The sequence below is a fragment of the Malurus melanocephalus genome, unplaced genomic scaffold (genome assembly GCF_030028575.1).
Source record: "Malurus melanocephalus ecotype Western Australia unplaced genomic scaffold, MMel_1.1 scaffold_205, whole genome shotgun sequence".
Lineage (NCBI taxonomy): Eukaryota > Metazoa > Chordata > Aves > Passeriformes > Maluridae > Malurus > Malurus melanocephalus.
Genome location: NW_026623437.1, coordinates 723,277 through 747,236, shown reverse-complemented (window position 1 = coordinate 747,236; position 23,960 = coordinate 723,277). Strand labels below are relative to the sequence as shown.

General features: G+C 47.1%; 1 protein-coding gene across 1 annotated transcript in view; it reads left to right on the top strand.

Moving 5' to 3' along the window:
* Nucleotides 1-2: 2 nt before the first annotated feature.
* Nucleotides 3-23,960, top strand: part of COL23A1 (collagen type XXIII alpha 1 chain) — a gene marked incomplete at its 5' end in the record, with an annotated part of 168,830 nt that continues 144,872 nt past the window's right edge. Inside the window, 2 exons of the mRNA XM_057373721.1 lie at nt 3-191; nt 3,965-4,034. Coding sequence (XP_057229704.1) covers nt 3-191; nt 3,965-4,034 — 259 coding nt within the window. The remainder of the gene's footprint in view (nt 192-3,964; nt 4,035-23,960) is intronic.

Genomic DNA, 23,960 nt, shown 5'->3' with positions numbered 1-23,960 from the left:
GCGCGGCGGGCACCGCCACCTCCGCGCTGTGCCTGCTGCTCTCGCTCACCGCCGTGGCCGTGTGCCTGCTGCTGGGCGCCAAGACTGCCGAGCTGCAGGGCCGGCTGGCCGCGCTGGAGGAGCGGGGTGCCGCCGGCCACGGGCCGCTGCTGGACGCGCTGCAGCCCCGCGTGGAGCAGCTTTTCCGCGAGGTGAGTGAGCGGCGGCCCCGCAGCCCCGCGGGCGGGCGCGCAGGACCGGGGAAAGCGCTCCGGTCCCGCTCCGGTCCCGCTCCGGTCCCACTCCGGTCCCGCTCCGGCGCGGGGTCCGCTCCGTGTGTCATCGGCTTCTCCTCCTCTTTGGAAAAACTTCCACCCTTTTACCAAACTTTCCCCTTTTTGCTGCGGTATCCATGAATCAGGCGTAGGGCGAGGCGTGGCAGAGCCCACCTGGTTAAGAAGAGAAAATGCCCCAGGTGAAGGGCTGGCAGTCCAATGTTTGAGGGCATGCGGCTTTCCCCCTCGTTCTATTCACTGACACAGGTAACCCGAGTACTTAAATAACTATTTATCTTGGGATTTAATGGACTATAATTTCCTTGTTAGAAATTATGAACATGATCCCCGCTATCTGGACTGTCTCTCACAGAGTATTGTGGTCTGGCAGTGCAGAACTGATTTATGGCAGRCAGAGGCGACCCGCCAGTAGTTACTTCACTTTCAGTCCTGGGGTTTTCTGAAATTATTCAATAAATATTTCTGTGCTGAACAATTTCCCCTACTTGGAGAACTATTATCTACAGTGATGCCCTTCTCAGTAACTAAACCAAATCTCCGGGAGAAGTTACACYTTACCCCAGGGTTATCTTTTTCCTGATTCTAGTGTTTAGGTTTGGGGCTTTTTACAGGCAGGCGGGACGTGAAGGGCTCCATCASTCATAGGAAATGCTTGAAGATCCCACAGTTGGTTTGCTGGATTTGTATAAACAGTAGTTCATAAASTTCAGCAAGATTCAGCACAACTTATGGGGCTGCTGAAGGGCACYCCTGAGTGATCAATTCTGACATCTGGGGAAGGTGTTACACTGGGACTTTATTAACGGTCTGACTGGGGTGCAAAACGCGATGCTGCATTAAAATTGTGACTGCCGTGAAGTCTAAATCATGCAAAATGTATTGGTGTGTGGAGCTCTGTGAAAGCTCCGGKTCTGTGAGCAGGGATGGAGGCAGTGCTGGGGGCATGGGCAGGCAATTCCTCACACTGTGTGCTGCTGTCAGAGCTGGGGYGAGGGCATTGCTGGCACCACCACAGCGTGTCCTTTTGCCTGGAAACTTGGTTRCAATCCTGTGCCTCGATAAAAGTGAAATGTTAAAATATTTTTGTGAMAACCCTGAATACCAGACCGGGGGGTGGGGGGGATGCCTGTGAGGCACAATCACAGACTCTAGTTAACGTCTTTTCTCCAGGCAGGAATTAGCCTGCCGGTTGTGGCAGTGGTTCTGTTCCAATTACTCCAATAAATGTGCTTAGCAATGGAAATGGTTTCTGTGGCACTGCCTAAGATCATGTGCAACCTCTTGCTGAGATTTAGTTAAGTGTGGAAAGCTTGTTTTGTACTGGGAATGCTCAGATGGAGTTTGTACAGGGGAAAATAAAGAAAAACCACATAATTTGGTTTCTAATGGAAGAGTGAGCTTGTTGAAACATTTAGCATGACCGTCAATACTAAAGCAAATTTTGAATCAAGCAAGAAATTTGAGGAATCCATAGTAGTGATTGCACTATTTATTAATGGTCATTTTAAATGAACCTCCTAATTTATGGTAAAGTTTTAGAAAGTGTTTCTTGCCCAGACTGTGTTACATAAGACTCGCTTGTCAAGCAACTCCTGCCCTTTCTGAGCTTGAGAGTTTCTGGAGAGTGAGAGAGTATTTCCATCGTCATGAACATCAACTGATGCCTGGGGTCAGTTTTTTTGTTAAATTCTGTGTTGGTCCTCCTTTGAAGTTTACCACAGTATTTCAGAAGTGAAACCAAAGCTCCATACGCTCTCTGTGCATGACCCAGCATCCTTTGTTCTCTGCCACGACCCAAAAAACTTTGCTCCATGTAACAGTCGAGGAGTTTGCTGGCGTAATTTATGGCAGAGCTGTGTATAGAGAGCAGCAAATACAACACCAMCACACTGGCTCTGCTCCTTTTAGTGCTGTTTAAATGTTCTGCAAGAGGATAGGAAATAATAAAGGAAGGGTGTGTAGTTAAGGCAATCAAAGCCAATTTGGACATCTTGGATTTAATTTCTGGGTCTGTGGCAGGCGTCTGTGTAACTCTGGAGAAATTGCTGCTCTGACTGTGGCAGGACCTTGCCCTTCCYTTGGCTTGTCCCATTAGAGGGACGTGCTGCAGGCTCCTGCTTTGATGCCCTCTGAAACATTGCCAACAGCACGGTCCGGACGTGGCAGCATCTCCACTTGCTCTGTGTCAAAAGCCCCAGTTCCGACTGTGTCGTTTTCACACTGGAGGGAAAATATTAACGGGAGGATTATAGAAACATCCAGTTGTTGTAAACAAAGCTGGACCGTTTTGTTCACAAAGGATTTATTGTCCGCAGTGTCCAGATTAATCAGTTTCATGACGAGARCAATTCAATGGGAGAACAGAGGACTCGCTCCAGGATTCAGATCTCCTCTGCTGTTCCCAGTGGTGCCTGCTGAACTAAAAGGGTGGGAGAGCTCATTTTCATTTCCTCGAGCATCTTCATCATCCTAATTACTTTAAAAATAAACAGATAAAACTTGAGCAACTCTGTAACAKTTAGACTGCAGGTGGCAGTCTGAAAAATCTCCTTAGGTATTTTTTTGCCACATTTTCTCAAGGAAAGCGTGTGTTTTGCAGAAAGCAGCTGGATCTTTCTGGTGTTTATACTTTCCTTAGGACAACTTCTCAGTCAGGTGCTATGAAACCACGCTGATACTTTCCGGACCTCTTAGCATCACATCCAAGTAGAGGAAGCATAGGATTTCAACAACAGATAAAACTGTTTAATCCTCAGAATAAGAAGAAAATTACCTAATTCACACGTAGCCTAATTCCTGAATAGTCCACAGTGTTCAAATATTTGTACAGGGATTGGGTCATCAGCTGTATAATGTGAAGTCTTTACACCCTAAACAGAATAAGTGCTTTGAATTTTCTCTCTTTGAAATGYAGGGACTCCAGTTATCAGATTATTGGTTTGTCTTTTGGTGATTACTTTAGGTAGGACTGAGAGAGCAAAGGCTGAGGGTGAAGATGAGCTGTTTGCACCCAGGCAGGGACTATTCCTCAGCTAATGTAAGGTACCTGTCATCAGGCTCATTAACTTGGGCTTGGCAGTGTCCTGAATGCAGGCACGAACAGTCTCGTTGGCTTCGGCAGCAGGCAGAGTGTGCTCACATCTGCCTGCAATATGCCACGTAGACACTGCTCTAGTTCTGCAAATTTTTATGTGTTCTAGCTGTCCCATGGATGAGCTTTTCACTTTGGAGATGGGAACACTGGGCTTTGGGTAGGCCTGGGGGTGGGTGAGTGCTTCAGTCTTGACTGCCCTTCACCTCATCCCTCTCCTAAASAAACCTCTAATACTCCCAGAGAAAGAATTTTTAAGTAGAAAACCAACCAAAATCAGGTCAAATCTGAACATGGGACTTGTAAAGGAGCTCAGGATGAATTGTGCCAAAGAAACTTGCCCCAGGGGACTTTGGGATGTGCAGGAGGGTCTGCCTGCTCCATGTGAGGRSTGTAGGCTGCCACTTGCTCAGAAAYGTGTAATATTTATGTGCAGCAATAGCGTGGGGTATTATCCAAAGGGGTTGAACACCACAGGATGAAACCATTACCTCTCCCTGGAAGGAGGCTGGGTGGTTTGGAGGCTGGCACAAGTACACAGTCTGTGTCCAGGCATCGTGCACTCTCTAAAGGCTGTTTTCATTCTGCCTCCAAACAGAAACTCGGTGAAGGACTGGCGAAGCTGCGGACGGCGCGGGAGGCCCCATCAGACTGCGTGTGCCCCCCAGGTAAGTGCCACCCTCACCACTGRGCTCCTTCTATCCTGTCTGATATGCTCCTTTTTATCCAGGAAAATGTGTTTTCTCCCGAGCTGCAGCACTCTGTTGTGCTCGAGACTCTTAACTTCTCCCAGTGCCTTGCTTTGGCCTGTTTACAGATAAAGGGGTTTGAGGTTTGGACAAAAGCGACGTTTGGCTATAAGAATAAAAGAGCAAAGAGCTTGACTGGCTTGTGAGCCCTGGGTRTTGGGCCAAAACAATTTAGAAGTAGTAACAAAATCACTGGGGCTTAATGCAAGTGTGATAATTAAAAGCTGCAGCCTCTCTGCCTGTTCGGAGGGCAGAGATTTCTTTTGCTGTAGGAAAGCTGTCACCGATTGTTTAAATTTCCTCCCAGAGTTTAATGAACTTCTAAAACTGTCAGAACTTCCTGTTCTGCTGTGGAAGTGCATGCTCCTTGGAAACAATAAACAGCTTAGATTAGTTTGTGAAGGAACCTCATTTATAGAAATGCTCTGTGAAGTGCYCTGCTGTCACACTGAACGAGTGACTTGGAGCTGGGGCACTTGGAACCATTCTTTTCTTTTTTCCTTTTCAYGAAAGTAGGGAAAGATGGGTGAAAGATGTGCAGTGCTTTGATGCAGGAGAAAGCACAGRCATGTTACAAGGACTTCCAAGCAGCAGAGAGTTCCATTCAAATTTTAAAGAAAATAAACAAACCATTAATGTTGCATGGCAATGGCAGAATAGGCAAAGGGACAGGGACAATTTTTTCTGCCATCCTGGATATGAATCCTACCAAAACACACAGCATTAGTCCATAAGCACAAGACAGAAAAAAAGGTCTTTCCCCCCATAAGAATATGTTTAACAATCTCAGAAACATTTCACTAATGATGCTCTTAAACATACTCACTCCTTTTCCAGTGGAAGCTCCTGTGGGCTCCCTATGTGCCTCACTTGGTAACAAAACCAGCTGAGAAACAAATCCTGCTTATTTTCATCTCTCTGCAAGGTGTTCAGATCACATTTCTCACTTATGATGCACAGACCCCACAAGTCCACCAACCTCACAGGACTCTGGGGCTGTGTCYTTCTCTGGTCAGGGCTAACAGGGTGCTGTTGGTGTGCTTAAGTGGTCAAGAGGCTTTTCCTTTGCTGTTGGGAAAGCAATTGGTATTGAAGAGGCTCCTTTTGTCCAGGGAAGTCCCAATTCTGTTCTGGGTCACTGGCTTTGCTGGTGGCTGTGTTTGGGAGATGGGGGGAAGAGAGGAAGGGGGAAGGTTTTCCCACGTGCTGCTGAAATGCTCGTTACAGTCATTAGTGACGAATGTCAAAGTAATTTATAAGCCTGAGGGAAGGAAAAGTGATTTCCTGGTGGGTAGGAAATGTCCCATGGGTGGCTACTCCTGGCCAGCACTGCAGGGAGCTGAGCACTGTGCTCAGGTGGAGATATGCTGCTGGGCTGTCCTGAAGCTTTTCAGCTGCTTTTGAACAAATCAAATACATSTACAGCTGTGTTTCACTTTTTCCTCTTTCTCCTGAAGAAGGCTGAATTGCCTTCTTTTCTGTAGTCAAAGAGCTTGGTCTGGAAGCATCTGAGAGCTTGTGGCCCTCACTGGCATTCTCTRCTGAGCTATGCYAGGATTGCAAAGTAACTGCCAAGMTTCAGTTTGCTTCTGCCCTGAAAAAGCAGCCCCTGGTGAAAGAATTTTGCTGTGGAGAGAATGGGAAGATGCTGCCAGCCCCACTCCTGCTTCCCACGGGCAGCTGGTGGGTATCCTGAACACCTGGGCAGGGGAGTTTTCCTCTGCTGATAACCCTGCCAGGTTAAGAATTCCTTCTTGACTGGGTTTAAAGCAAGCTGGAGAGCTGTGGGTGAGGATGCTGCCTGCGCTGTCSTGCCAGGATGGTCCCTCCCTCGGTGCCCCTTTGGGAAAATGGGGATTCACTGCCCCAGACCCAGCCATGGGCAGTGCCAGGAGCAAACACAAGCTCAGAGCTCACCCTGCCAGCTGGGCTTGTTTTAAACAAGACCCAGTTTTTCCTAGAAGTGAGTCAATTTGGGGTTCGTTCGGATTTGAGGGGGCGGGAGGCATTTTTAGGGCACTGTTTTGATACAATTGGCTTGCTACATGTTCAGAGCAGTCTGGGACAAGATGACTACGACCCACTTAAAAGTTAAATGGGAGTCAAGTTATTCTGACTACAGCAAAATCCTAAATCACTGCTTGTAAAACACACAAAAAAATCAAACACCTTTCCCTCCCAAAAAAACCCCAACCCAAACAGACCCACTCTGTGCTTTTTGCTCTGCAGGAAGGCCCCTGTTTGGCTCCAGGGGAGGCTGGGTTTGTGTCCAGAAAGGGACTTTGGGGGTTTTGTGTGGCTGCGGGCAGAGAGGGGCCGGTGGCCGGCAGAGGGGGCCCGGCTGTTTCACCACGGGGAGATCGTGATCGTCAGGAGAAATCATAGAAAGGATCTTGTGAAATCATCCAGTGCAGCTCCCCTGTAAGCAGGGACATCTCCAGCTAGATCGGGTTTTTCAGAGCCCTATCCAGCCTGACATTGAAAGTAATAATTTGGAAAAAAAAAAAAAAGATAATGAAAAGAATATATTGTAAAAAGTTTAAAATAAAACTTTTCTRTCTCTAAGCTGAGCATGCTGCAAAAAAATTGCCTCTGCAGTTGCTCTGAGCATCTGTGTGCTGCTTTGGGCTGACTTGTTTGGTTTTATTCATTCAACCAAGGCGATGCGGGGGATGATGACAACAACTTTGTGTCACTTTGAGTCCTTTGTGGTTGGGGCATTTTTGTGGCTGAGGGAGAGGAGAGCATCCTTGAGGGGGCTGAGGCAGCTGGTCTGAGTGTGGGTCAGGCTCTGGAACGCTGTGACAGGCTGGTGACCCCACTCTGGGGACGAGAGTGGCCTGTGAGTCCCCTGAGCTATTTGGGACGGGGCGGCAGTGGTTGAATGCTGTGGGCTCTGGGCAGGGCCAGCACAGGCTGTCCCCATATGTCATCTCACAGGGAAACAGCAGCGTAATACTCATGTTATTGTCATTCCCTAAGCCAGGCCTGTGCTACTTTGCAGAGAGGCCCCTCATCCCTTTGTCCCCTCGCGCTCAGGCTCTTTCTCTTGTGGGCTCCTCACAAATCCTTTGCTGCAGGATGAAACGCAGCAGGTGCAGGAACATTTGTGGGTGTTACATTTGGGACAGCCTTCAGCTGATGGGCACTTGGAGGTGGGCTGAAGGCAAGACTGAAACTACACGCTTGTAAACATTTCGTTTATCAGTTGTGTGGGCTCCGGCTGCCTTTTTGTACTTCTTTTAAGAAAGWTTTTTGATTTTTCCCACTTTGTATTTTTAACAGTCTTTTAAAACCTCAGGTGCAAAGGAGGTATTTGCCATGCCAAAACTCTTCAAGCTCTGTGAGAACAGGTCTCTCGAGAGCTCAAGGTGCTGAATGCACGGTGCAAGAACCTGAGAGCAAATGTTTCCATAAATCCAGTAAAAAATGGTTAATCCAGCCCTAGCCCACAGAGTGAGCCTTGCCCAGCAGCTGGTCCTTGCTGAACTGAGGACTGAGGGTGTGAAAAGCCCTAGCTCTGCTGGCTGCTCTCACCCTGCGTATTTCAATGTGTTCCCTTGTGCCTCTTTATTTCATAGCACCTCTGGAGCCTTAACTCCAAATTTCCTGGCTGCTGCATGATGCATATCCCTGTTTTCATCTTGAATTCACGCTGAGACGGTGTCACGTGCTCCTGCACGTATGGCTATATTACAAAACAGYGTTAAATGTTCGGTGTAGTAATCTGATGTTCCAGCTAATATGTGACAAATATTTCCCAAGGCTGGCTTGGCAGCAGCGGGAGCGCGGCGGCGATTGCTCCATTCCTCSGCAATTTGAACCATGTGTACGCAGGGCAGCCGAGGGCTTCCAGCCCTCCCCACCTCTGCACACTCAGCAGCTCCACAGCCTTGGATTATTCATAGAATTTATTTTTATTATTATTATTATTACTTTTGTAATATTTGCCTTTATACGCAGGGATCAGCTCTCTCCAGCTTGCCCTGGGATGTTGTTGCTGCGCTTTGTTTGGTTTGCAGTGACTTGAAATATCTGCCTGGTTTTTACCTTTTCATCCTTYTTAAATGCTGCCTACAAGTGTCACTCGCTATCTGCCTTCTCCCTGTGTTGTCTCCCCAGGTAATTAGCACAACAGAATTTCCCTAATTGCTGCAGATCAAGGGGGAGAGGCTCTGCTGGCTTTGTAGTCCTGACAAACGGCAGATGTTTTCCAGAGGCCAAATGGGATGCACGGAGCGCTCTTTGTTTTGTGCTCTCCCCGATAGCAGCTCTGCTATTGCACCTTCAGGGTTTGGGTCTGTAGTGCCACATTTCTGAGTCCTTCAGGAGAGTTCGGTAGATAGAGAAAAATATCAAATGAAAATAAGTTTTGTTGTTTTTTTTTTTGTTTTTTAATTAGCAGTGATCTCTGCTTTTCTGAGTTGCTTTGCATCTACTGAGCTTAAACCTCTGAGGTATTCCTCACACTTACCTCAAGATATCCATTTCTGCCTACTGAAGCCATTAAAACTYAATATTTTTCTGTAATTTCTGACTTAGAGTGAGACAAGGAGCTTTACAAAATCCTCAAGTTTTAAAATGTCTTTTGAATTCTCTTTTGCCTCACTTTTCCATACCCTGCCAGTCACTTCACTTCAGCAGGGTTTGCTTTCTCCATCTGCCTCTGCCCGCAGGAGGCTGCGACGTTGGAATTAYGGATTAGTATAAACAGGATTTTTTTGTACTAAACTTACAAATGCAATCAGAATTCTCTCCTGCACAGAAAAAGCTGTGCCAGGATTTTAAAAATCGAGCCAGAAGCCAAGTGTTAAAGCATCTAAATAACAAAGAACAACTGGCTGGRAAGGACTTTTGACAAATGGTGCCATTTAAATGCAGGCACTCACTTTCTGTTTCACRTGTCTTCAAATCTTACCCTTTCAAAAATCCAATCTGCAGACCTTAGCAACTTTTGGAAAAATGCTCTTTGAGCATAGAAATGACTGCTGGCTACCTTCCATCAGCTCCTTCCTGGCGACCATTCCCCAGTCCCTTTTGGATATTTGTGGAAGGCCCCAAGGACATCTGGAGCTGTGTCTGCACGCCACATGTGCAGGAGTTCCTTCTCGCAGGAGCTACCTGGGATGGGCACAGACACCCTCCTTCATCCTTCTGGAAGGTGCTGGAAAGCAGCTGCTGCAGAGTGATGGGTCCCCACCTCATCCTTGGGACCTCAAAGCTTTGGCTTCAGCATCCTTTGCTGATGGAAACCTTTAGTTTAGGGCCTGTTTTCGTGAGTGGTTGTAATAGATGGAAAGAAGTGGAGGAGAGGGAGCCTTGCTTGATTTGGCATCTCCTCCCAGCCACGTGTTGTGAGCTGCAGGGTGCCAGCCAGCAACGGGGAAGGGGCCCAAAGTCCCGATTTTTGGGTGGCCCTGTGGGTTTGTGGGTTGCTGTGTGTCCAGAGGGGGTTGCTGGAGTGGTGGCAGTGGCCAGGTGTGCCATGGGAGTGTCAGGTCACAATTTTGGCACCGCTCTGCACCCCTGCTGAGGAGCTCATTGTGGTGGTGGTGGTGGTGGGAGCAGGAGGTGACAGCCAGGTGTGCAGCAAAGGGGATGTTTGGGTTGGAAAACTTGGGGACTGCTCTCAAACTGCGTCCCCCAGGGTGCTGGCATGTGAGGGAGGGCACGTCCTCTGTTCCACACCCTCCCTCCCAGAGCAGCTGCTGTGCCAGCCAGCAGTGACATTTAACGCCCCACCGAGGTGCTGTCAGTGCTGGATGCGGTCAGGCCTTTCTGAGGCAGGAAATAGCACGGKACCAGCGTTATTCCCAGAGCTGACGGCGCCTCTGACACACAGGCAGAGCATGAGCTAAGAGGCAGTCTGGCCTCAAAACCGCTGTGGCAGGGAAATGGGCTGGAGGCATCTTGCAGAGAGGCTGAGGCARGGTTTATCCTGGTGGTGTTTGCTGTGCACCAGGAACCAGCCCATCCCAGCAGCATGTAGACCACTTCAGCAAAAATTAATTAAAACTGGTGACATCAATAGGAGAAGGCTTTGAAAATTTATTTTTTCTAAGTCTGCCAAAGTTATTTTGAGTGTAATGAAAACTACAAAAATAAACCCGATGACCATGTCCTCTGCGAGAGGCACTGTGTAACTTTATCTTTGTCTCGACATATGAAGTCATTTATCCRGGCACAGACATTTTTTGCTGCCAGCCACTTCAGTGCTGCCTTTGCAGAGAGGAGGCTCTGGAGAAGGCTGGAGCAGTGCTCATGGACTGACTCACCTGGGAAGCTCCCGTTAGTTTCTGGGTGTTTTCCTCCTTTTTTTCCTGTTCAAAGGATGGATCAGTGTCACCCATGTGAGCAGTGACTTGGCTGTGTAGAGCTGATTATTGAAAATAGGCAGTGCTGGCCTGGTACCCACTGTACCTGCACAGAGGGCTGTGCCTGGCTGGGGTCGGTGCTGGGTGTGCAGGAATCATCAGAGGAGCTCACCACAGCCATGCCAAGGTGCAGCAGGGGAGGGACARGTCCTGGTGGTGACACAGCAAGGARAAGCAGCACGAGGAGACACATTCARTYGCTGATCTTCATTTCATTGCACCTGTCCTGCCATGACAAACTAGACTGTAAAAAGGCTGGACTTCTTTCTGCTTTTCTAAATTGGACCCAAGAGGCAACAATTCCCGTCACATCCCAGTGTGACCCCAGGGTAACCCCAGCCAGCATCCATCCCRGGGGGAGGTGATGGTTTCTGCAGGCTGTGCCTTCCCACCCCAGCATGGCCTGGTGGGTATGAACTGTTGGGTTAATGCAGCTTTACAGGATGCACTCACGTGGTTAATGACCTAATTAAGCCTCCACCTGCTCTTTGTTGTCACCATCAGTCTCTGTTTTATCATGTGGCAGAAGAGGTGCTGGTGCCAAGATGCCCCCGGACCCCCGGATTTGGCAGCCGTTGCAGCACAATGCGCTTCTTGGGTTTCATCCCTGCGGCAGATGGATCCAGATCACAGCCTTTTGTGGGAGAGAGGCACAGAGCTGCTGCAAATGCAGGGAGTGGCAGGTCCTCCTGCCCACCCAGCATGTGCTGGTTTGATTTTTAAAATGTGRCCATTAAGGAGAAGGAGAAAAAAACTGCATGTGCAGGAGGAATTGAGAGTAGCCAGAGGACTGACAGAAAGGGGCTCTGGAGAGCCTGCCACTGCCTTGAATGGTTATTTGGTGGCAAGAATTCACTTTTTTTCTACAAATTTGAGTTGGGGATGTATTTGTGAAAGACCTCACATTCATCTTGTACACCACAAGGGTGGGGTAGGGATCTGGGGCTGTGTTGCTTGCATTGGAAGCTGTTGTTCATGTTTCTGGCTCACTTTTAAATTGGGTCTATTTATGTGATTCCATACTGAAGGCATTAAGAGAGCTTGGCTTCTGCTGAATGGGGCCTGCCCTTGATGGTTTATTTTTTCACAATGATTGCAACCATGGCAAGGCATGAAGGCCAGGAAAAGCCAGTCTTTACCTGGGGATGACTGTGTGACACAAATTGACCCATGGCAAGACCGCTGACCTTGGGGACTTTGTTCATCAGAAGGTTCCCTTCAGTACGAGTTTGCTGGGACCATTTATGTCACAACAGCTCCACTGGTAGACTTGGCTCCATCCCATGTGTGATATTTCCTTTACATTGCAAGAAATCCCACATTTCTCCCTTTGCTTCTGTCTCTTGGTGGCACGACTGTGCAYGTTGGCTGTGCAAGCAACACATAGWGGCCATTTGCCCCTGGCTGGACCTATAAAACTCTGTGCACCACATAAAAATGTTATCCCTCGTGTCCCAGGCTCTTGGGTGGCTTCCCAGCAAGGGTGACATGACGGAGAGAGAAGTATTTACAAAGAAGAATTCAATAGGTTCGGTGATGTTCCCGACCATCTGTGTGCTTGTGGTCAGACTTCTAAAAAAATACTGGTAGAGATGAGATCTGTCAGCGCAGTACATCTGGAAATGTTTCTTTCTGGCTCRAGTTTGTCTGGGTTTTCTCCCCATTTTGTGCTGTCTCTGAGCCGTCCCYGTCCGTGCTATTCCAGCACAGTCAGTGCAGGAGGATCGAGCAGGTTTGTGCTGCTTCGCTGCTCAGAGACATTGAAGAACTTGGAGGAGATGTTGAACAGATTTTTCTTTTTCTTTTTTTTCTTTTTCCCCAGCAGATCTGTCTGGAAGATGAGAACAGTTGGTATTGATACGATCTGCTTCATATTTTGGGAAGCCTTGGCAGTAACTACTACCAAATAATGATGCTTCTGGGGCCCTATTGTGCAAACATTTAAATATGTTCAACYGTGTTGCGCAGAAACCCTGTCAAGAGACTAACACGCCATCCCAGAGGGGCTCCAGGGCATGGCTGATGGCAAAAATGGGCCCTGATAGGGAACTGGGAATCTGTGTTCCCATTTCTTAAGAGAAATCCTGGCTTTTTGGCTCCTGGCAGCTGCTGTTATCTTGCCTGAAGGCTCTGGTCACTTATGGGAGGTGGATGGTATGGGCAGCACGCTGCTGCTGGCAGATTGTGTGCTGCTGGTGTGRGCAGTGCTGCTGGTCTGTGCCACGRGTGCAGGGACTTMTTGTGTCCATCTGCTTCTTTCAATTTTTCTCCTAAACTTTTCATCCTAAGCCACAGCTTGTCCAGCTTGCCCACCTCCTTGCTGGGGTGATTGCTGTGTGTGGGTCTGCCCCATCCCTCATCCTGGGCACGGAGTGTGGAGGGAAGGCAGTGATGCCCTGACCCCAGCCAGAAGCTGCACATGCCTTTCTTTTCTCTGTTTTTGTTTTTGTTTGAATTTTTCACTATATCCATTTTGTTGATCAGGACCTCATAAAAGCATTTTATTTCRATTACAAAGATGTGGCTGAATTCCCCAAGAAGTGCTGTTCAACTCCACTTGGGAGCCTGTGCCGACCAGTCAGCTTTAAAGATGAAAGCACTGCATTTCAGCTCCTCGAGGRCTGCTTTAATGTGAATTAAGCCAGACTTCAAGGAGCTCTGCTTCATTTTCAGAGTGACAAGGCTCAAAGTCTTTAAACCATTTCTTCACACAGAGGAGGGGTCAGAGTGCAGCAGCATCCCCGGTGCTCGGCCGTGCCCGGTGCTGGCTGTGCTGGACATGATCAGACACTCGAGCCCTCTCTGTGGAGCAGCAGCCACCCCCTGCTTTGGTTCCCTTTGGTTTTAGTGACACAAAGACACATTCAGGCCTTTGATAAAAGCCAGGCTTGGCTGCTTTCACACACACACACAAACAAAACAACATAAAACAGAAAAACAGCAGAGGAGGGAGGCTGTGTTTTGTTAAAGTGGGGACATGGGATTTAGCAAGAAGAGAAAACCCAAATCCTCACTTCATTCTGATTTAACAAGGAAATCTGGAGTTGGAAGCACCCATTCTCCATCCTTCCCACCCTGTCAGGTCAGTGGACATTTCCAACCCCCTCTCGGGAACATCCTCTTCCTCTCCAGCCTCAGAGTGGTGTTTATAAGGAAGAAGGAGTTTTACAGAAATACAGGGGTACAAGGCATTACTTTGGAGTCTGTTTTAACTCATCTGCTGTGGGACTGGATGTCTGCGTGACTGTGCTGTAACTGGTGAAGGTGGGAAATGTCTGACAGAGGTGCCCCTTAAGGAGAAATCCTCTGCAGAATTCTGGGTGAAGTGGCCTGGCTTCAGGATGTGAAATCACAGGATGCTTCTGAGGGGTTCTCACCTTTCTAGCTGTTGTTTTTAGGGCTTTTCTTGCATAAAGTACCACTTTTACACACTGGCTGTGCAGCTGTCCCAGCACATTCGAGGTTTTGTGGGGAGCAGGGGCTGAGCCTGGTTGCTGGCCCTGGTGAGACTCCAGCATGGGGCTGTGCCAGAATGGCAGGTGACATATGGGTATGTAAACCCCAAAATGAGCTCAGAGAGATGAAAAGGTTCAGCAGTCAGTGGAGGGAAGGTTAGTAATGGTGCTAGTTGGTTTCTGTTTGTAGGAGTGTTTCCAGCTCAGTTTTGTGGCTGCACTATTGTCTTTAGTACTTTTTCCCCTGYGGTGTGTGTTTGTTTGKTTTTTTTTGCTTTTGTGGATTGCCTGTATTGGGGCAGGGTGGAGGCAGACCTTTATGGAGGAAGGAAATGTTTTCTGGGGCAGGTGTCACAGAATGCAAAAGGAGAGAAGCCCCAAAATCCCTCAAAGCAAGCCCCAATTTGAAGACAATTCTTGCTGGTTCTGCCCCTCAGCCACGCTGAGCAGCACGAGCTGGTGGCTCTTGGTGGGGCTGGGGATTGCTGAGATCGCTGCTGATGGGCCCAGCTTTTGTGGGGCTGGTGCCAAATTCTGCTTTTAGACCTCAGTGCTGGGTAGAGTTTAGCAATAGCCTGGCTCAGCACGAAATGGGGCTCTGGGTTTGAGCTGTTCCTCTCTCCTCTTGGGGCTGTGTCCTGGCCAAGGAGCCACCAACAGCCTGAGCATGGGGCCAGCTGAGATGTGACCTTCAGCTGGGAGCTGGAGGGGAGCCCTTCATTAAGACCTCTTGCTGAAGTTGTTTCCACTCGAATTAGGACATCCCCACACCGGGGAGGATGGATAATAACGCCTGTTACAGCCWATTTGTCCTTATCTGATAGCCTGAGGTGCAAAAGCTGSAAGAAGGAAGGTGAAGGGACAGAGRCTCAGCCCAGGACCAGAGGGTTTGATTTCCCTCTCCTGGCTGCCAGCATTTTGATGGGGAGCCAGGAATGCTGTGGGCTGTGAAATGTTTTTGTTTCACTTCATCGGGTGTGTGCAGCCAAGTCCTAATCGAGGCTGTCATTTCCAGAGAGGGAAAATGGGAGGTCTGTGTTTGGAACACCTCTGTGGGACTGCACCAGGGGAAGGGTCCTTCCTGGTGGTTTTAAGAAAGCTAAATTGCTTGATGTTTGAGGGGGTTGCATTTTTTTTTTTGTTTGGTTTTGTTTTCCTTCTTATAAAGTTTTTTTTAAGCAACGCTGATTTGCTGGTTAGAGCCTCGGTGGTACAAAATGGGACTGAGCTGAAGCTTTTCCAGTGCCAAGCATCACACAGAGCTCTGATCAGCCACAATTTGCTCTTTTCAGCTCAGCCAGGTAAAAACACATCAGTGATTAAYGTGACCCAGCACCTGCATCTCTTTTAGGGAGCAGCCTGGAATATGAACATCACTAATGTGTTATCATTTAAGTCTCTAATTTCTGTTCACATGCAACTCTTCAGCTCTCATMTGTGAATAATTCATCTGAAATTTGGAATAGCAAACTGACTTTGTTTGCAGATATTCTTGGAGGAGCCCTCCTTGGTTTGCTTGTCTTCCTTACCAGTTTATGTATCTTGACATGTCATTTCCTTCGTGGTCTTCCCCCCTCCCAAAATGATTTGCATATGAATAATTAAAACCAAAAGGAGAACAAATTCCCATCATAAATGTCTTTCACATTGGGTTAGACACGATTTTTGGGGAAAGATGGCTGATGTAGCCTGTAACTCAAACGTCACAAAAGCCTTCCTGTGCATGGAAGGGAACCTGCTCGTCTCAGCTCCTGCCTCTCTCCCATCTCATCCTCTCTTGCTRAATGCTCTGCTGCCCTTTCTTGAATCCTCTCTCAAAAGAGCAGAAGGGAACCATAATGATTAAATTAGWCAGGAATACGTATTTTTGCAGCAGGTTACTCAAGGACATTGATTTATTCAYCAAGCCCATCCTCCTCCCACATTTTCCAGAGCAGCCCCTGCTTGCTGAGCCCCTGACTCACCCTGCACTGCTGAGTGAATCCCTGCTGTGTGCAACAAGACAGTTGTAATTTTAAAGTAGCTCTTAAAAGGAATGCAACTTTAAATCCTTGGGCTGCAGTCAGTCCCAGTTCTGGTTTGTGTTGGTCAGTATTATTTTGGTTATTGTTAACAGATTTCTTTTTTTCTTTATTCTGATTGAAAGGTTTTTATTAGGACATAGAGGTTTTTATGGGGCTTGTGTATGGATTGATGTGCCCRATGTTCCAAACAGATCATCCAGAGGATGATCATATTTCCTGCAGGTGGTTTAACTGTAGATTCTGTAGTGTTGTGGTACCACTCCTTAAATAGATTGACCTTTCTGTTTCGGTTCTGCTCAATTCTGCCAAAACAATTTCCTCCTTACTCTGGTTCACATTATCAAATTGCAAAGCCATTAGTTCTAGTTCTGGGCGAGGATGCTGCTGTCCAAATCTGCCCTTCACCGAGGCCGAGTGAAACTCGTGATTATTTACTCAGCCCAAGGCCAAGTACCRGGAAAATGAGATACAGGATTGGAGTGAACAAGTTCCATCAGTAAGAAATTAGCGTATTTTGAAAATTATTTTGGTGTTATTTGAACTCCAGCAATGTGTGCTGGAGAGCTTTGGAGGTGATGCCTGCAGAGACAAAGAGCAGACAGCCTGTGAATCCTCTTTGAGAAGCTGCAGTGCTGCTGGCTGTCACTGATTGCCCTTGTGGGGGACTGGAGGACATCTGCTGTGTAGGGACAGCAAAGATTTGCTTTTCAGGAGGAAATAAATTGATTATATTTGGTAGAAATTGATGTGTATGGCGTAAATGTTTGTTTGGAGATTCCCCCCCCCCCCCCCGCAGAGTTACAGGATAAAAATTCTGCTTGAAAATGTAGAAGTTTTATTTCAAACATTGACATAAGGAGAGTTCATCACTCTCCTACTCCTCCTTCACTCAAACACGGCCAAAATGAACAAATGGTCAGCCTGCTCCTGTGCTCTGGGTCCTTCTGGCAGGACARAGTCACATCACTGGAGCAGAGGTGCTGCTGCTGTGAGTTAACATTGCACCTCTTCTGTAGCTCACAGCAGAGCCTGTGGAAACAATGAGCCTGCTGGGRTCCAAGGTGTTCCTGAGACTGATTCATTATTTTAAAAAAACCCAAATGTCCTACCCACAAAACAACCCTCTCTCCCCCAAACCCACAACTGTGAGAATTCCCTTTCTTTGGCTCTGAGTGCATTATTCTGACATCCYGCTGCAAGTCTGCAGATCTGCAAAATGTGGATGGAAACCTGCTGCCCTGACCAGCTGAACTTGTTTCTTTTGGGTGGCAAAAGGTGTAAAACTGTTACTGAGGGTTCAAGAAACACAGTCCCAGTGATCCAAGTGTGAATTACACAGGTGCATTTCTCCAGCTGATGTCAGACTCTCAGACACCAGAGTTTTTGCAGATATTCACCTCCTCAATTCAAATTTCTCACCCAGCAAAGCCMAAGGTGTGTGCTGGTGGCAGGTTTGGTGGCATTGTTGTGCTGAGGGGTGCTCARTTGCTGCAGATGGGGCAGAGGCAGAAATCTGGGGTGGGAAGGGGGCAAAGTGGCAAAAGGAGTTTAAAAACTGGCTGAATCCTGGTAATAGTGTAACAGTACATGAAATACTGGCTCACACTGAACGAGGAGAYAGTCTTGGCATAATTCAGCAACAAATCACTCTTAAAAATGTGTGTCTTTTCTTTAGATTTACTCTTAATACACTAAATWATCTCCAGCTTTGACATTTTAATTGTACAGCGCAGATGTGAAAACTTTGCACCAGGTCCTGGCAGGAATCCCAGCAAACTGCTTCAGCTAGAAAACTTTAAAGGGGGGAAAAAAACTSTTTCTTGCACTTGTAAATCCTATTGTTTCAGAATTTATCAGGTAATATTGACCTCTCCAGGCTTTMTAAAAAGCAGGATAAAAGCACTGCAAGTGGTGGTGCGAAGGAGATGTGATGGAGGCACTGCTTGAACGTGAAGCAGTGTATTTGGGGCTGGGGAAATAGGAAGTTTTTGACATTGGTTTTGTTTTTGTGACATCCAGTCAGTGGTGCTCAATGATGGCATCGATGTTATGGGTTTAGCCCTGCTGCTTTGAATTTTATTCAGTGCTGCTTTCTTGTAGGGGACAGACTTTCCCCATCTGTTTAGCGAGTAATACTGGACCTGATTYCTTTTGTATCCACTCTGCTGCCAGGAAAGATAGGAAATATGCATAAAATCTACAGAATATGCATAAAATCAATTATGTAGGGTTTGGGGATTCTTTTGAGTCTGTCTGCTGTAATGGATGAGCTCCTTGAAAGGAGCCAGTACAACCCCAGAGCTCTCCTCCTCGTGTCTGGAACGTGTCTGGGGAGCTGGAGGGGGCTTCTGCACCTCCTCCTTCCCCTAAAGCAGTGTCCTGARCCCTGTGTGAGCATGGTGAGGCCCTTCCTTGCCACAGGAAAGGTGAAAATGGGGTTTTAATGCAATTCATTGATTGTTTTTGCCAGCGTCTGTGCTGGATCCTGTTGTCACTGAAGATTTTGAAGATTTTGTGCCTCCTGAGCTGGTGGGACGGAGRGGCAGATGATGCCACGGGCAGCTCTGGGGTCAGTCTGTGGTCACTAACTCGGTGTGTGCAGCCAGGGAAGGGTGGCTGTGCCAGCCCAGCACCCAAAATCTGCCTCTCCAGCCTCATGGGGACAGGCACAGCCCTGTCCCTTTGCACCCCTGCACCCACTCCTGGCTGCTGGGGAGAGCACCACTGCTCCAGGGCCCGCCTCTGCTCCCAAAATTCTCGTGAGCATCACCCAGCTGAGATCACAGGAGTGTGGGRATGGCCTTGCAAGGTTTCCCCTCCAGCAGGAGATCTTTCAAGTCCTGGGTCACATCAGTTCAGGAGCTCCTTGGGGGAATTGGAGGCATCCACAGACTGAGCCTTTGCTGCCCAAGTATCTCCCTGTCCCCATGGAAAACCATTACAGAAACACAGAGAYCATGGAACCCTTGCAACGGGGCTCAGAGAGGATCCAAACCTCACCCAAAYATCTTCCCCTTACTCCACTGGGTCTGAATTGGTGAATTAGACCCACAGCAGAGGGAAGGGTGAGCAAAAAGGGACCATGGAGGGGCTGTAAATGAAATTCCCATGTGGGAATGTGAATGCTGGGATGCATGGGCAGGGAGGATTGGTGCACACGTGGCCCTGCTGTAGSTGAGGGGGTCTGGAGCTCGTGAGGRYTYAAGTGCTGAAGCAGAGGAACAKTGCTGGGAGTTCAGTGTGCTGCAGAAGGAAGCAGAGAATAATAAATTTGAGTTGTCAGATTCCCAGTGCACAGCCAGCCCACTCAGGATGGTTCTCTGCTGTCATTTGGCCCACTGGAGATGATCACATCCCTCTGAGGGTGCTTGGACCAGCAGCACTGTYCATGGAGGCAGCAGCACCAGCAGTGCTCCCTGGATTGCCTGTTTCTGCTCCACGCAGTGTGGTTTGCCTTTGATGCCAGTTAAATATTTTTCTAAAATTTGGTGGGGTTTTTGTGGCTGYTGGGCTCTTCCACAAAGGTCCAACATCTGAAATTACAGCAAGGCATCTCTGGCGCTTTGCTGATGTCTCAGAATTTCATTAGCTTGGAATTGCTGTTAGTGCACTAATTGCATTTCCCCTCCACCTTTTTTTTTTTTTTTCCTTTTTGCCTGCAGGAAAACGTATGGTTTTTAGAAACACTGTTTGTTATTTATCTCTGGCTTCACAGAATGCCTGTGAAGATTGGTCTCCATGAGAATCAGTTGCAGATAATTTTCATTGCAAACAGGATCCTGCAGCACATACATGTGCAGCTGGGTTGGCTTCTCCTTGGAGYATATGTAATGGTTTCTAGATGGAAAGGAAAGTCTGAGATGAAATAGATCATGACATGACATTTTGAAAGTTTATGAAACAATAAAACACAATAATCATGGTTAAAATTTGATAAATGTGTGGTGCTGTTTTTCTAGCACAGAATACAGTTCTGCAATAAACTCTAATTAATACAGTCTGTGGTAAACAGATTAATTCCTGTTAAAATCAAACTTTCCATGCCTTGAACYGAGACAAGCATGCATTTTAGCAGCCAGTGTCTAAACCAGGGAGTAAAAATATTTCTGCTCTTTTTTTTTTAAATTGTTATTATATTCATTGTATGCCTTGAGCAAGGCCAAAAAAAAAAAAAAAAAGCAGCTCCGAAACTGCCCTGGGTGACATGGGGCTCTGGCTGTGTGTGCACAAACCCATCTCCCTTGCTGTGAAACACTCACAGCTCCMTGTCTGCTGTCCTGCATTGTGTGGGTTTATTTTCTCAGGGAAGGAGTGATTTCTTTACAGTTTGAATACATTTTCCACAGTGGGCACAATTTCCCTTTTCCCTSGGGCTGGAGCATGAGGAGCTGCAGGAAGGGGTGCAAATGTCCTCAGAGGCACTGSCCAGACTGGGGAGGGGTTGGGGTACTCTGAACTGAATTTGTTGTTGGCTTCAGCTGGGAAGATGTGTTCTTGCTTTAGTTAGAGTTAATTAACTTGGTGAGTCATCCTCTGGTAAATCAGGRTTTGGGATTCTGAGATGCACTGAGTGTCAGTGTTTGGTGGTKCCCATTTTTGGGAGCAGGAGAACCTTTGCCTTCCCAGGTCTGAATTTCCAAGGCTACTTTTAAATCAACATTATGATTCCTGGATGACTACATCTAAAATCATTGTTTCAGCAAGCCCTTAATTTCTTGAAAAGTGGGAGATGGCCTCAGTTTTTCTATTTTGATGAAACAAACTTTGTCCTTGCTGCAGAGGATCTGAACTGAAAATGCACCTTTTCACCTCCATCCAGCTGTGGTTTTCCTAATGTGTTTCTCAAACAGACCTGACTGCCAAGGAAAACATCAACTATTACGCTTGCTGGGAAGAGGGGATTAAATTCWGCTTCCTGATGGTTGGATTTCACACAGGTAGTTTAGGCCTAATAGAATTCCATTCTGCTGTTTACAGAAAAGGAGAGATTTTTATATTGGCGCTGACTTGTGGTTTGGAGAGTGTGTGCTTTGGCTCTGATTGTGCGGATTCTGTTTTACTGGAGTGGGGATGCCCAAACTCCTGCACCAGCAGCACAAGAAACCTCTCAAAGCYTCTCATGCAGCTCCTGCTCTGGCCTCCAGAGAGGATGCTCTGCTGTGAAATTCATCAGAAGGGTTGGTTTTTTTAAATTAAAATCACTGAGGTGAATGAAAACTTAACAGAACTAGGGTGAATTTATCTAAGTTTTACGCTTGGGCTGTTTTATTRTGAGCATTGACAGAAGAAGTAGCAAATTGTGGTGCATGTTCTGTGTGGCAGGAGTGTAACTCTTGGAGGAAGCCAGACCAGACAGTAGAGTTGGGCTTGATGGCTTTTTCCCCAATTCAGCAAGTTTGGTGGGGCTGAATAAAGCCSTGGCTGGTGGGGGCTGTGGGCAGTGCTCACCCTCAGCCAGGACTGGCAGCTGATGCCTGCCCTGGAAAGCCAAAGGCAAGGCTCCTGCTGGGAGCAGGGATTGGAAATAACCACTAAAATGAACGTTCCTGTGAAGTTCAGCTCACTGAGCTGGCTCTGGGCTCTCTCTGCTCCACAGGCTTCATTAAGAAGTTGTCCCGAGAGCATGGGATTTGCTGTGGAGGAATTCCGGGTAGCTGTGAGGATAAAGAGGATATGTGCAGAAACATCTTTGTTTGTTAATATAGGATATGTGACTCTTATATAGGATATGTGACTCTAAACCTGATAAGGTGCCACTGAACCTTTCCTAAGTGAATGTATCAGTGACTTGTTTACTGAACTAATTGAGTTTATCGTGTCCACAGTGTTTATGGCAGTCCCTGGAATCTTTCTGGCAGACATATTAATGTGTTTTCACATACCTAAAATTTGTAAAACCAATTGTTTATTGTGYGCTTGAACATAAACAGTCGTGCCAAACTGAGTTTTCACACTGATGTTTGTAGACAYCATGAGCAATAAAATGCTGTAAATRCCTTCTCTGCKACAGCACTCCTTAGCCTGGACTSATTTCTCTGCCTTTRAAWYRCAGTGGCTTCCTCTCAAAAYTCCCTGCAGAGAATYRTCTTTGAATGGGGTGTATGTAATGCACAYGTGCATTATACTGTGTGCACAGTCATATTTAAAAAATAAGAAATAAGAGYTTTTGCCTCTGGAGAGAGTGATGCTCCAGTCAGGCTGTTTCAAAAATGGGAGAGAATCCACACCTGGGTAGGTCTGTAAAAAGTGTATTTCAACAGTGTGATAGACTCAGCAAGCAGGTCTTGCTTCTATACTGCCTTCTTTTATTTTTTCTGTAATACCCTGTAAATGGGTGTGCAGGCACCCAGATCTGCTGTGTGTAACTGTGACATAATCCAGTCTGAAATATTTGGGGCTGCTTTAGGAACTGGTGTGCATTGGTATTTGTATCTAGAGGGGGAAAAGATGAAACGTCCTTAAATATCTGCATAATCGAGTCCTGAAATGGGTGAGCTGTGAGTGTGCTGAGCTTGGGGAGGGCACAGCACRGTCTGTGGCCAGGAGGGTTTGCTGAGTTGGGATCTCTGTGCTGTGATAACCTCCTGARCCACCAGGCTGAAGGACACAACACCTACCTGGCAGTTATAGGACTGCAGAAATGTGCCAAGATGTGCAAGTCTCAAGGCTCTTTATGAGCAGTTATCCCTAGGAAGAAACAGGTAGTGAGAAATCCAGTGACTGAATTATTCCCCTGCTTAGGATAGTTTCCAGTTTTCTCTTTCCTCTGAGCACCAGAAGGCCTTCAACTAATTCTGACCTGAGTTAAATGAATGCTTTAATTAATGTGTGTGTCTGTTGCTTAACCAAGAGGAAAATCTGTTTGAAAAAGATTTGGGGCTGTTTGGAAAACTTTAAATGGGCTGAATAATTCCAGCCTGAAAACATCCCTGCTCACATTATCACAGGCCCCTGCTTCTTTTCCTTAGGAAGTGCAGAGCTAGAGAGGAAATTTGGAAATGAAATGGGTGACAGTTCAGGCTCTTTACCTGTTGGGACAAAACACAGCCCTGAATTTCTTGATGGAAAGGATGATGATGTGGGCTGCACAGTTGTGAGCTGCTGGGGACTCGTGAATCCCCATAAAGGGGCTGGAAACCCGCACAACACAGCAGAACCCCTGTCGGGAGGGTCACACCTCGCTCCCAGAGCCCCTTTAGGAGGTTTCACACCTTCAGCTGCCAAGGCAGAGCTGTTCTAAATGAATGAAAGCGCCTTTGATCACCGGGAAGTTTTCACTGTGGTAAATGTTCCTTCTGTCCCTCGGCGGTTGGCTACTGCAAATTGGAAAAGCAAGTGACTTATCCAGGCTTCAGATCCCTTTCCTCCCCCTCCTTGAGCAAACTGGAAAAGGAGTGAGGGAAATCTCACCATGGCACCTTTGTATGCCTTGAATTTGCCCACCTGAACTGAAATTTCACAAGTGTTAAGTGATGGCTCTACTTGAGGGACTTTGACCTGATTGTATTGATAAGACTGGTRTAATTCTCCAACCAAAGTCCTTTTTTCTCCCTTTATTTCTGTAATTAAGAGATTAATAACAAAATTATTTTATGCATGAAAGGGGACTACTCCTTTGGAGTAATTTTTACTRAAGAGCAGATTGTTTAAGTGACTGTTTATGGTGATTAGTTGTGAGTTTTCAGGCTGAATCAATAGCAGATGTTACTTTAGAATGACCTTTGTGAAACGTGGATGTGTTTTCATGCTAGGTYGACTCTTCAGGGTACCCTTGAAGTAAATCAGATGTCTCAAAAATCCCTAACCCGGGCTGTGCCAGAATGCCATGCACTTAGGAAATAAATGACAGACAGCTCTGCTGGCCAGAGCACCTTGGGATCTACAAGAAGTGATTTTATGTTCTTGCAGCCAACAAACATCAGGATGTGGTTTTCATACAGGTTTCCATGCTAATTGAGTTATACATGGAAAAAAACAACATGGTACAGAATC